At 39.7% G+C, this 11473-nt stretch overlaps 1 protein-coding gene across 1 annotated transcript in view; it reads left to right on the top strand.

Annotated features, from left to right (window-relative positions):
• Nucleotides 1-689: 689 nt before the first annotated feature.
• sgsm2 (small G protein signaling modulator 2) overlaps nt 690-11473 on the top strand; it is an 88459-nt gene continuing 77675 nt past the window's right edge. Inside the window, 1 exon segment of the mRNA XM_053321317.1 lies at nt 690-815. Within this exon segment, the coding sequence (XP_053177292.1) occupies nt 756-815 (60 nt within the window). The 5' untranslated portion in view covers nt 690-755.

The raw sequence follows: 11473 nt of genomic DNA, 5'->3' as shown, positions 1-11473 counted from the left end.
TGTCTTCTGAGGGTTGCAGGTGCACCCTTATCCCACATGGAGGCACAAGCAGGAGGGACTGGAAGTTATTGTATCATTGCTGTGACGTCATGTATTTTGCAACTGGCCAACCTGGCATCAGTACAAAGAATGGTCAACGTGTGCTTGAGAAAACGCTATTATTAGACACCGTTTTGATGAACTGCAGTCTTTGTTAAGGCGCCACGCTGTGAATGAAGTCATTCAAAAAGCTGCATTTCAATGAGCTCATTAAATGAAACGCATGTACTGTTTACTCCACCGTGGTCCCCCATGCATTTTGCTCAGATGAGTGAGTTATTACATACAACAATACAATCCAAACCCATTATTTCCCAGCGCTTCACACCTTTTCACATGAGAGCCGCTCTCCTACTTTAACCCTTTCCTGTCCGGCAGAGGAAAGACAGATGCTATAAATAACCCGACAGGCTCTACAGGTTGGTGAGTTAGATGCTGCAGGTTGGGGCGGGGCTGGATGCTGGCAGGCTGGTGTGTGTGAGCGCCAGTGATTTTTTTTTTTTTTTTTTTTGGTATTCTTCCTCCTCCATTGATCAGTAGTGGGGAAGGCGGATCCTCTGACGTCGCCGTCAAGCTGCTCGGCTGCGTCAGAGTCCAGCTGAGCGAAGGAAGAAGGGAAAGCAGGAATAAAAAGGAAAGCGGTTCTGAAAGGCCTGGGAGAGCGGACGGAGAGTGTGAGAGAGACAGACCTGCATACCGCGGACAGACGGACAGACATGGAGGGCTCCACGGAGGAACAATACAAAGAGAAATTATTATGGACCGTCAAACGAGAGGTAGGCTTCAGTCTGACGGACAGCCGAGCTTCACGTTGACCAATTACAGTATTCTATCATGCCATTATCTACTTTAAAAACCACGACAAGCGCTGCGGAATTAATAAGCTGATTTTTTTTCGCGGGCATATTACACTGTTCACGAGCCACTACTAATCGGTAATATCTATTGAAGTTTCTCAAACTGAAGCTAAATAAATGCACCTAGCTTAATTGTATCTTTTTTTTATTATTTAAATTTCTATTTGTTTTGTTTAATACTTTAATTTTGTAGCTTTGCTGTCAGTTCCTGCTTTATATAACGCTTAAAATCACTACAGGTGCAACCCTACAATATTATATGGACTTAAATTCAATGTGTTATTTTATATTGAGGTTAAATTGAGTGCAAGGTGTTTTAAATGTGCTATGGTGTTGCTATAAGACCTTTTTAATATTTCTGCAGAACAATACAAAAGTTTATATTGAACATATTTTACCTAAAAAAAAAAACTATTTATTTTCTCACATGCAGATTTACAGTGTTGTTTGTATAACATCCTTCTCAAACATATTATAAAACTACAATTTTTCATAAGCACTGAGCATCCATTAATAAACCAACATGCTGCCCTCCAGGCTGAAATCCTGGTTAAAGCTTCTGTCTGAAGTGTAAATAGCAAGGCATCTTTTCAGCACAGGTTGTCTGTCTCTCTACCAGTAGCTCACACAGCGCTACAGGCTTTTTGTTCCTGGTGATGAATGTTTAGCATCCCTCCAGTGGGGGATACATCATTACTCCCTTAACCTCTCTTCCCACTCCCTTTTTGATCCTCATGCTCCTTACTGAAAGCAACAAATACAGAGATTTTTCTGCGCTGAAATGTCAGTGTAAATCAAGTGCTGCTCACTGTAGGACTGAATTGTGGCAAGGTGTGGCTCCCTGCCTGTACCTCGGTCTGAGAGAGTGTAAATGTGAGCGTGTAGTTTCCATCATCGTAATGGAGACGAAAGGTCAGGCTAAAAATACCAAGCAAAAAATCTATCTGAATGGCAAACAGAAAATCTTGATGGTGGAAAATGATGGTGGTTAGTTCCTTCACTTTAATCACAAAGTTAGCTTAATATAATCAGTATTACATGTTCGGATGCAATTTCCACTTGTAGCTGTGTAGAAAGTCATCTGACACTTTAGATAACAAAATGGCTATTGTCATCACTGCTGCAAATGTGGTTTTATGAAACATAACTCACTTTGTGCTGCGTATTGTAGTTCAGTCATACACCTCTTGTTCAGCCTGTGGCCTCTGTTCCTTGTGGTTGATGCAGTTTGTCTGTGTTTGGAGTATATGTCTCTTTCTCTTGACATTTGAAATAAATTAGTTGTTTTTTCATTGATGCGTCTGCAGTTTGGTCTTACGAACCTTTTATGTTGCTTGGAAAATTCACACAAAGAGCATTAAACCTCTTGTATAGCTGGCGAATACTGTTCACTGGCTGGTTGCCTAGTAGTGGAGATTTAATTTGGATTGTTTAACTGAGTTGTAGTCAACACCACTTAGGTTGAGTCAGGGATAAATTCAAGTCAAAGTCTAAATGGGGCTTTAGTCTGAGTCGACAGTGATATTAAAAAAGATATAAAAGTGTCTCTTTAATATATTTCAGACTTTTGGTTAACTGTTGTTCATAGTGAGAATCAGCTACCATATAACATCCAGTACCCATCACTCAGTACTGTCCTTTTTAGATTTGAAAGCAATACAATTTGCCCAAGTCCAAGCAAAAACAGACTGGGACAAGTCTGAGTCAATATACAGGTCAGAGAAAAGTCTTAGTTGAAACACATGTGAGAGCCAGAGAATTCCACGTCTGATCACACACTAAGCTAAGACATAGCCAGGGTCCCCACGGATCCTTAAAAACTCTTAAAATGTCTTAAATTTGGTTTTAATTAATCAAGGTGTAAAAATTATTAACAATGGAATAGGAATTGTAGGATTTAAGACATTACATTTGATCTGAACGTAATTATATTTGTTCAGTTTATTTATCATTATTTTCTGATTCTTTTACATAACCAATCAACGTATTAATTAAAGTAAAAAATAATCAGTAAATAATGAAACTAATCATTAGCTGCAGTCCTAAAAATGACTTCAAAATTAGCTCCATTTTAACTCACTACAATAGTAAAATCCAGCTTTTTCATTATTAAATGTCTCATAATATATTATGTATGTACGACAGTTACATGTGCTAATGCAGACTATTACTGCAGTGACATTAGTATTTTTACATGAGTAAAGGATCTAAATACTTCCTCCACCACATGTTGTTGAGCAATTGTAATACAACAAATTTTAAAGTTATCCATATATATATATAATATACAGTGCATCCGGAAAGTATTCACACCCCTTCACTTTCCCCACATTTTGTTATGTTACAGCCGTATTCCAAAATTGATTTAAATTCCATTTTTTCTCATCAATCAACACACACACACACACACACACACACACAAACCATCATGACAAAGTGAAAATAAAAACTGAAATATCACATGTACATAAGTATTCACACCCTTTACTCAGTACTTTGTTGAGGCAGTGATTACAGCCTCAAGTCTTCTTGGGTATGAAGCTACAAGCTTGGCACACCTGTATTTGGGGTATTTCTCCCATTCTTCTCTGTAGATCCTCTCAGGCTCTGTCAGGTTAGATGGGGAGCGTCGCTACACAGCTATTTTCAGGTCTTTCCAGAGATGTTCAATCAGGGACAAGTCTGGGCTCTGGCTGGAACAGTCAAGGACATTCACAGACTTGTCCTGAAGCCGCTCCTTCGTTGTCTTGACTGTGTGCTTAGGGTGGTTGTCCTGTTGGAAGGTAAACCTTCGCCCCAGTCTGAGGTCTTGAGGGCTCTGGAGCAGGTTTTCATCAAGGATCTCTCTTTGCTTTGCTCTGTTCATCTTTCCCTCCATCCTGACTAGTCTCCCACTTCCTGCCGCTGACAAATATTCCCACAGCATGATGCTCCACCACCATGCTTCACCATAGGGATGCTATTAGCCAGGTGATAAGAGGTGCCTGGTTTCCTCCAGATGTGACGCTTGGCATCAGGCCAAAGATTGGTGCTTGATTGGTGGAGTGCTGCAGAGATGGTTGTCCTTCTGGAAGGTTCTCCCATCTCCACAGAGGAACACTGGAGCTCTGCAAGAGTGACCATCAGGTTATTGGTCACCTCCATGTCCAAGGCCCTTCTCCCCCGATTGCTCAGTTTGGCTGGGCGGCCTGCTGAGTACTGGTGGTTCCCAACTTCTTCCATTTATGAATGAGGTCTCCATCATGCTCTTCGGGACCTTCAATGCTGCAGAAATGTTTTTGTACTCTTCCCCAGATCTGTGCCTCAATACAATCCTGTCTCAGAGGTCTACAGACAATTCCTTTGACTTCATGGCTTGGTTTCTGCTCTGACATGCACTGTCAACAATGGGACCTTTATATAGACAAGTGTGTGCCTTTCCAATGTCCAATGTCCAATCAATTGAATTTACTACAAGTGGACTCCAAACAAGTTGTAGAAACATCTCAAGGATGATCAGTGGAAACAAGATGCACCATGAGCTCAATTTTGAGTGTCATAGCAAAGGGTGTGAATACTTATGTACATGCAATATTTCCATTTTTTATTTTTAATACATTTGCAGGAATTATTCGCTTTGTCATTGTGGGGTATTGTGTTCAGATTGACGAGGGAAAAAAATGAATTCAATCCATTTTGGAATAAGGCTGTAACACTACAAAATGAAGGGGAAGTGAAGGGGTGTGAATACTTTCCGGATACACTGTATATGGATAAATGTGTTATTTCTCGCCTCATTTTCAATTTCAATAAAACTCATAACTGTATACAGTAGTCAAATTTTTTGTGTTATTTTTTCCTTAAAGAGCTTTTAAAAAGGTGTTAAAACTCATTAAATGTGTACTTTAAAAAGTCTTAGTATAACACCCACGTTACAAGTCCACATCAAATGACAGAGATGGCTCTGACATAACAGAAAAGAAGTGTCTCAAGACCAGACTTGAGTACCACAGCAGGGATTTACACCAAAGATATTTCTTACATCAGAGCAATGTAGCAGCTTTTAGAAGTCCCAGGATTTTTAATGAATGAAACACCTGAACGTCCTTGTGACTTTCAAAATCTGTTTTTCATTCATTTTTCTGTCACGTTAAGATGTCGCACACTTCACCACGAGCACAGACTTAGAAATATATAGGCCAAATAATTTCCTCTCTCCACCCCCTAAAGTCATCCCTCAGTCACCCACAGGTTTGGATCTTAAATAATTGAATCATCCCGACGTCTGTAAGGCTCAAAATAGCTTTGGTTCTCAGGATGTCTGCAGGCAGTGGGGATCCTTGTCTGCTAAACACAGACCATCAGGAAAATAAGGAGGAACATTGCATTCTGGGGTCACTGGGCCATGGGAAGCTGTGTGTTGACGCTGTGAGCTACATCTCCGGTCATTATGACTCGTGCTCAGGTAGCATCAATTCTTAATGTTTCCTGGTGGTTAACATTTAATGACTTTCAGCAAGATTATTTGTACAAGATCTCCTCAGGCTTCATTCTCACAGTCTCATTCAGCTTTAGAAACATGAATCGCTTCTCTTTTAGAGCGTTTACATCACATTATTGATCAGTCTTTTTGGTGCCATGTAAAATACAGTTTTTTTTCTTGTTGGCTTCTTGTTTAGAACTGCCTTGATCAAACCCAGATTGCAGTTTTGGAGACACTGAAATATTTTCAGTACATCAGAGAAGCGCCGAACCAAAGCAGCTGATTGGTTTTGGGCTGAGATCAATTTGCTCTAAGATAAAGAAATCACTGTTGCCTAAGCGCCATATTGATCTGTTGTTTTTGCAAATATGTCGTCCAGAAACGTAACATTTTGCCCAATTTGTTCAGATAACAGATAGTTATGGTGTCCCCTGTGTGTATGTAGTCTAAAAATCAATGACGTGATTGGCCACAGGTCATCCATGATGTGCCAGTCAATGCCTTCTGGCATTTAAAGCAAACTGTGCTAAGTGAGACGAGACTGAGCAAAAAGCCTCAGCAGCTCCTGCTTTAAAGCCCTGTCTCTTTAAGCTGCTCTCAGCTATCTGAGCATTGCTTGGCAACTGAAAGCTTTAGCAGCTCCCTAAGAAGTTAAATTGCATCAGTTGGTGATTAATATCACAGCAGAGAGGCGGCTCTGTCAGGTGGTCTGAAACAAAAAAGAGTGCCTTTCTCTATCTATCCACCTGCTATTATCAGGAGCCTCCAGAGAACAAGAAGTACAACACAATGTTTCAGTTTACCTTCTGCTCTCAAGAAATATTAAAGCTGTGAAGTGTTTTTATGGAGAAAAACTGCAACAAACTCCATCTATTTCCCCCCAAAGAATACTCTGGTCAGACAAATTCTCTAACAGGTGGTGACAAATCAGAATTTAACAGTGAAATTAAAGTTCACATTCTCAGTAGAGGGGTAGGTTTGCTTGCAGCAGTTTTTTAGATATGAAAGAAAGTCTCAGGTGTTTTTCAGCTTCAGGATGTTCCACCTTTTTCTTTATTGCAAAGTTCATTCAATAATGCCAGTTCCGGATCTCCATTCAGACTCTGGCATGATTGAGTTGTCAGTCATACTTGAGGGCCGCGAGAGAAGTATTGCTTTTGGTGAGGTGTACGAGGTGTATGAGGTGTACGAGGTGTCACACACGCTCTCTGTGACAAATGTGATAATGACAGATGATGGAGGGAGTGCAGGGGACCGCTCTGATCCTGGTGTCAGAGCCACGGTCTGCAGAGCTGATGGGACGGAATTGAAATGACAGGATGCTACGATTAGGCTCATAATGCCTGAAAGAACACTGTGAGATTGGTGCTGGAGAGAGAAATCGAAGCAAATAAAGAGACTGTGAAGATGAAAAGACTTTCTCATCTGGGTCCACCTGGCTAAGTTGTTGCTATTGTCAGGTCATCTGTTTTGGAAAGTTAGAAAAACTGACACATTGAGTCAAACGTCATACAGATGACAAACACTTGGTGTGGCCTTTATTTTGAAAGGGGAGTGCTTTTTTTCATTCTAGGTTTATTCCATTTATCTTTGTTGGCCTGTTCCACTTCATGTATATATTGCAGAAATAATGCCTATTGATTCATATGCTTCTATATTGTTTTGAGGAAACATTTGTAGGCTGTTGTTGTTTTGAAGCGTTTTATTGAAAAGTTAAGTAAGAACACAAAAGTCAACCGTTTTCCAGCTGTTGTGAGAAATAAAAAGTACACTTGAAGCTCAGTAAATCTGTTTAGGTTCAATCAACATCAATACTACAATAGAGTGTTGGAAGCTGCTGCCATAGGCTCCAGTTTTTCTAATAGCATTTCTTATGTTTACTACCGTGAGCTGCCCTGGTTGCTCGAAGCTAAACAGCATTAACTCTCCTCTTCCCTGAAGGAATAGTCTGCCATTATGCAGCAGAGCGTTGAATAACTTCTCTCTCTCGGTCTGGCACCTCCTCCAGGACACAATCATTTCTTCCCCGCCAGTCTTATTTTATGACCGCTGCTCCGAGAGCTCGAGAGGCTGGGCAGGCTCTACTGAACCACATTGATATCCTCTCGGCTGAGGTTAAATGTTAATTTCTGCTATATTGACAAAAGTGGACGAATTGATTCGACACAGGATGCAGTGCTTTTTCAAGACAGAAAATTATTGCGAGGGTTGTAGTATCTATAAATGTTAGGATTTTTTTTTCTTTGTGTGTGTGTGTGTGTGTGTGTGTGTGTGTGTGTGTGTGTGTGTGTGTGTGTGTGCGTGTGCGTGTGCGTGTGCGTGTGCGTGTGTGTGTGTGTGCGTGTGCGTGTGCGTGTGTGTGTGTGTGTGTGAGAGAGAGAAAGCAGCAGCGGGTCAACAAGTGCATGCGAGACAAGTAAAGACGGATTGATTCCACTAACTCGTCATTCAGAGTCTGCTGTCGCCACTGCACCACCGCTGCCCTCTTACTCATCTAGCAGCTCTACTAGGCCATGAATAATTACCTCGTTAATGATGTGTCTCTGCTGTGGCCTCACAATAGCTGATTAGGATGGAGCCGTATTATATTGCAGCTCCTCAAACTGATAGAAGGGAAGAGCGATTTCGGACTCAGCTTTCTGTTTGCTTTGTTGCACCTGCACGAGTTATTGATTTCTCATCTTATTCATACACTGAGTGTGAATGTGCTGACATATTGTAATTCCCAGTATAGCTTCAAACTGAGCAAAGGTCTAACCAGTAACTGAATAACACATAAATGTTAAGAACCATTAGCGAGGCAAATCTGTAGCCATAGCAGTGTTTAACTTTGTCGACTTATCAGAGGAAGCAACTTATAAATAATGTTTTAATGTAATTGTGTATGGGTATAATTAATGTAATGTATACATGTAATTAATCCTCAGGTAGCTAACAAGGTATCAGCTTGCACCATGGCAACATACTGTATGTAGTTACTGACTGATGCAGCAGTACATTTGGATTTTAAAGTATCGCTTTAAAAATGGAAGAAAAGCACAATACATTGACATGCAGTCATATTGCAGTGTTTAATCCTTTAAATATAAAGATTAATGTGGAAAATAATAATTTATCTTCACTTTTTCAGCCTCGTGCTCTCCGATTAAATCACTCACCTCAGGCGAGTGGGTAAGCTCAATTTTCTGCCCTGATTGTAATCTCCCATAATATCGAGTACTGGCCCAGAATATGAAGACATAAAAAGATGCCGAACAGTCAGTCTGTCGCATGTTCTCCTCTATTCCTCTACTGTATGTTTGCTGTATTTTCTCTTGGTGTACACCTTATTAGTGTTAGGAAAAAAGCGTCCTCCTTTGTAGCCAGTGGAAACACACCGTTGATGCTCTGTTGTTTGCCCCAGTCGTGAACATTGAGATGAAGGGGAAAGCAAATGTGTCCTTATGTAACTGACAGCTGGCTAATGAGCACTCCCCTCTGTTCCTCCCAGAAACCATTAGCTTTAGGATTCTCAGAAGTCTTTTTCATAGTTAGCTAGCTCCACTCAGCTGTTTGACATGGCGACTATTTCTATAGTGTCATCCCCGGAACTAGGTGCTGACTTTGCTACAGGGTAAATTGATGATGAAATATCTTGTTTAGTAAGTACATAAATGGAAGTGTGTGTTGCCTTTTCCCCACTTGAAATTATAGATAGGAAGTGTGTGTGTTGTGGTGTAAAGAATAAAAAACAACCAATTACCTGAGAGCAGTTCACACACATTTGAACTCAGCTAGATGCTGAAATTTTGTCCGCAGTTCAGGTAAACCTGAGTGGTAGCAGCTAAAATATACTCCTATACATCCTGTTTGTCCTCTCTGAGATTTCTTCCTCTACACTAATACATATAAATCACTGTGGATCTATTTCCTCCATGGTTGGACTAACTTATGCTGCAGGGCCCCGACTAACCCTGCACATGCTGTCTCCAAGTTCCTATTTAGTCCACTTGCACAGTTGAAACAGCACTCCTATGATGGAGTGACACAGAATTTGTGATTATGATAGATTTTCTTGAACACAGCAGACAGTGAGAGAATATGTATCATGTAAACACAATATAAACTAAAACAATAAAGCTTTTTAAACTAGATTTGAACACAAGGCCTCTCTCCAAAACACGGCCACAGATTAATGTAACGATGCAGAACACTCTTTACTTAATTTTTTTGTTTTGTAAATTCTCTAAAAAAGTAAAAAAGAGTAAAAAAAAAAGTAAAAGAATATAAGTAATATATTGTGGAATAACACAACAGTTTTCAAACCAACCTGTTGGCACATGTTTCTTTGACATCTCCAAAATCTGCTTACATTATAGACAGCTGGCACAGAGAGGATACCTTTATTAATGATTTTAGCCTTCCACCACTACTTAACTTAACATAGCTGACCGTTCCGAGCACATCAAGTCATCCATTTAAAAAATAAATAAATAAATAAAAATCATACAGTGTCAGTCATTTATGTTCATTGGACTGCTGAGTTTAAGTGTAATGATTAGCCTCTATTAACAGGTTGCCTGTGGTCACCTAAGTAGCAGAAATGTGTTGATCACGCCCATGAGTCTCTGTGCCTGCAGTGTTTGCTGGCACTCATGTTTGCAACCTGTTTGAGGAAATATAGAGAGCATTGTCTTTTTATTAGCTGATTAATAATTAAGCCTAAGAAACACCAACATTCATGGATGGAATTTTTCATTGCACACAAGTCCAAGTAAAGTATAGTACAGGAAAATGTGTTTGCTTTATCACTAGTTCTTGCCTTAATTTTCATTTACTTCATGGATATACTTCCATATATGCAGTAATGCCACTATACTACAAATACTGTTAGACATTGCATTTAAGCTGCAAAACTGCTCATTAATAATACACATGACACAACAGAAGAAATATCTAGCTTTTCCAGAGGATGAAAAGTTTGGACTTTAACTTGAAATACAAATATCTCCACAGCTCTGATGGAGCTCAGGATCTCAGGATTCTGTCTGTATGAGCTGTAACAGTGTACCTGTCTGATAAGTAGGAAAACACAGAACATCAATCACTGCTTGATCCGTAGATAATGAATACCAATACTGTGTCAAAATGCATACAGCTTTTCATTCATTTGGAGATATGTCCTGTCTGCTGTGTGTCATGCCTACAGGTGTTTAATCAACTCAAAGGAAAGAGTAGCACTTTAAAACAACAAAGAAAACATCAGTACTGACATTTCTACTAAACCTATACAACTATTCTTTAATTAAAGAGCAGCTTTGTGGCTTTAATTTATTTGGCATGAGATTAGTTTGGGTAGCAGGTGTCTCACAGCTAAATGTGACAGTTAAGTAACCCTGCTTCTTTATGGTAGTTACATCTCTCTTCAGACCTGTCTCCCACATACACTACTATGTTTATGATTTATGATATTTTTTAGGAATTGTAATTGCTGGATTGTGTTGAATAGCGGCCCATGCATTGCTATACTCTAGGAGCAAGACTGAAAAAACACACAAAGCACAGAAAGCTCATTAACCCTTTAAGAAAAGCTTTGAGCTACACAAACACAACCATCAAAATGTTCATCATGCATCAGTTCCCACGAGCGGATACAAATACAGTCAAGCAAATTCATGTCTTATCTTTTCTCATTATATTGATACAATCTTAATCCAAGGAGCATGATCTTTCCGTCCTAAATGTTTGCTGTTGCAAATAAGTAACATGATTTTAAAAGGCAGGGTTGCTCTCTTCTCTGGGAGACATTATGATGATGACATATGACATGATAAAGGTCATGACAGGTGCAGGTAGTTGAAATCTTTGTCACTGTTCTCCCAGTTCTTTATTTCTCATGCCGGATACAAAATGTGTAATGGGTATCAAATGAAGTACTCAGTTGGTATCAGTATCACTTTAAGGGTACTTGGATTGGTAAACTATACTCAACCCTAGTATCTGCTGCTTTTACTGTGCTGCATAGTAATAAACACATAATGTAATACTAATTCTTGTTCATTTAATTGCACATTGAGTAGCACAGCAAACTGTAACCCCTATGTAATCCCTGACAGCACCAATTAAACTGCTCCAT

This window comes from Scomber japonicus, chromosome 6, assembly GCF_027409825.1.
Source record: "Scomber japonicus isolate fScoJap1 chromosome 6, fScoJap1.pri, whole genome shotgun sequence".
In the NCBI taxonomy this organism is placed as follows: Eukaryota; Metazoa; Chordata; class Actinopteri; order Scombriformes; family Scombridae; genus Scomber; species Scomber japonicus.
This window is presented reverse-complemented; position numbering and strand designations above follow the sequence as displayed.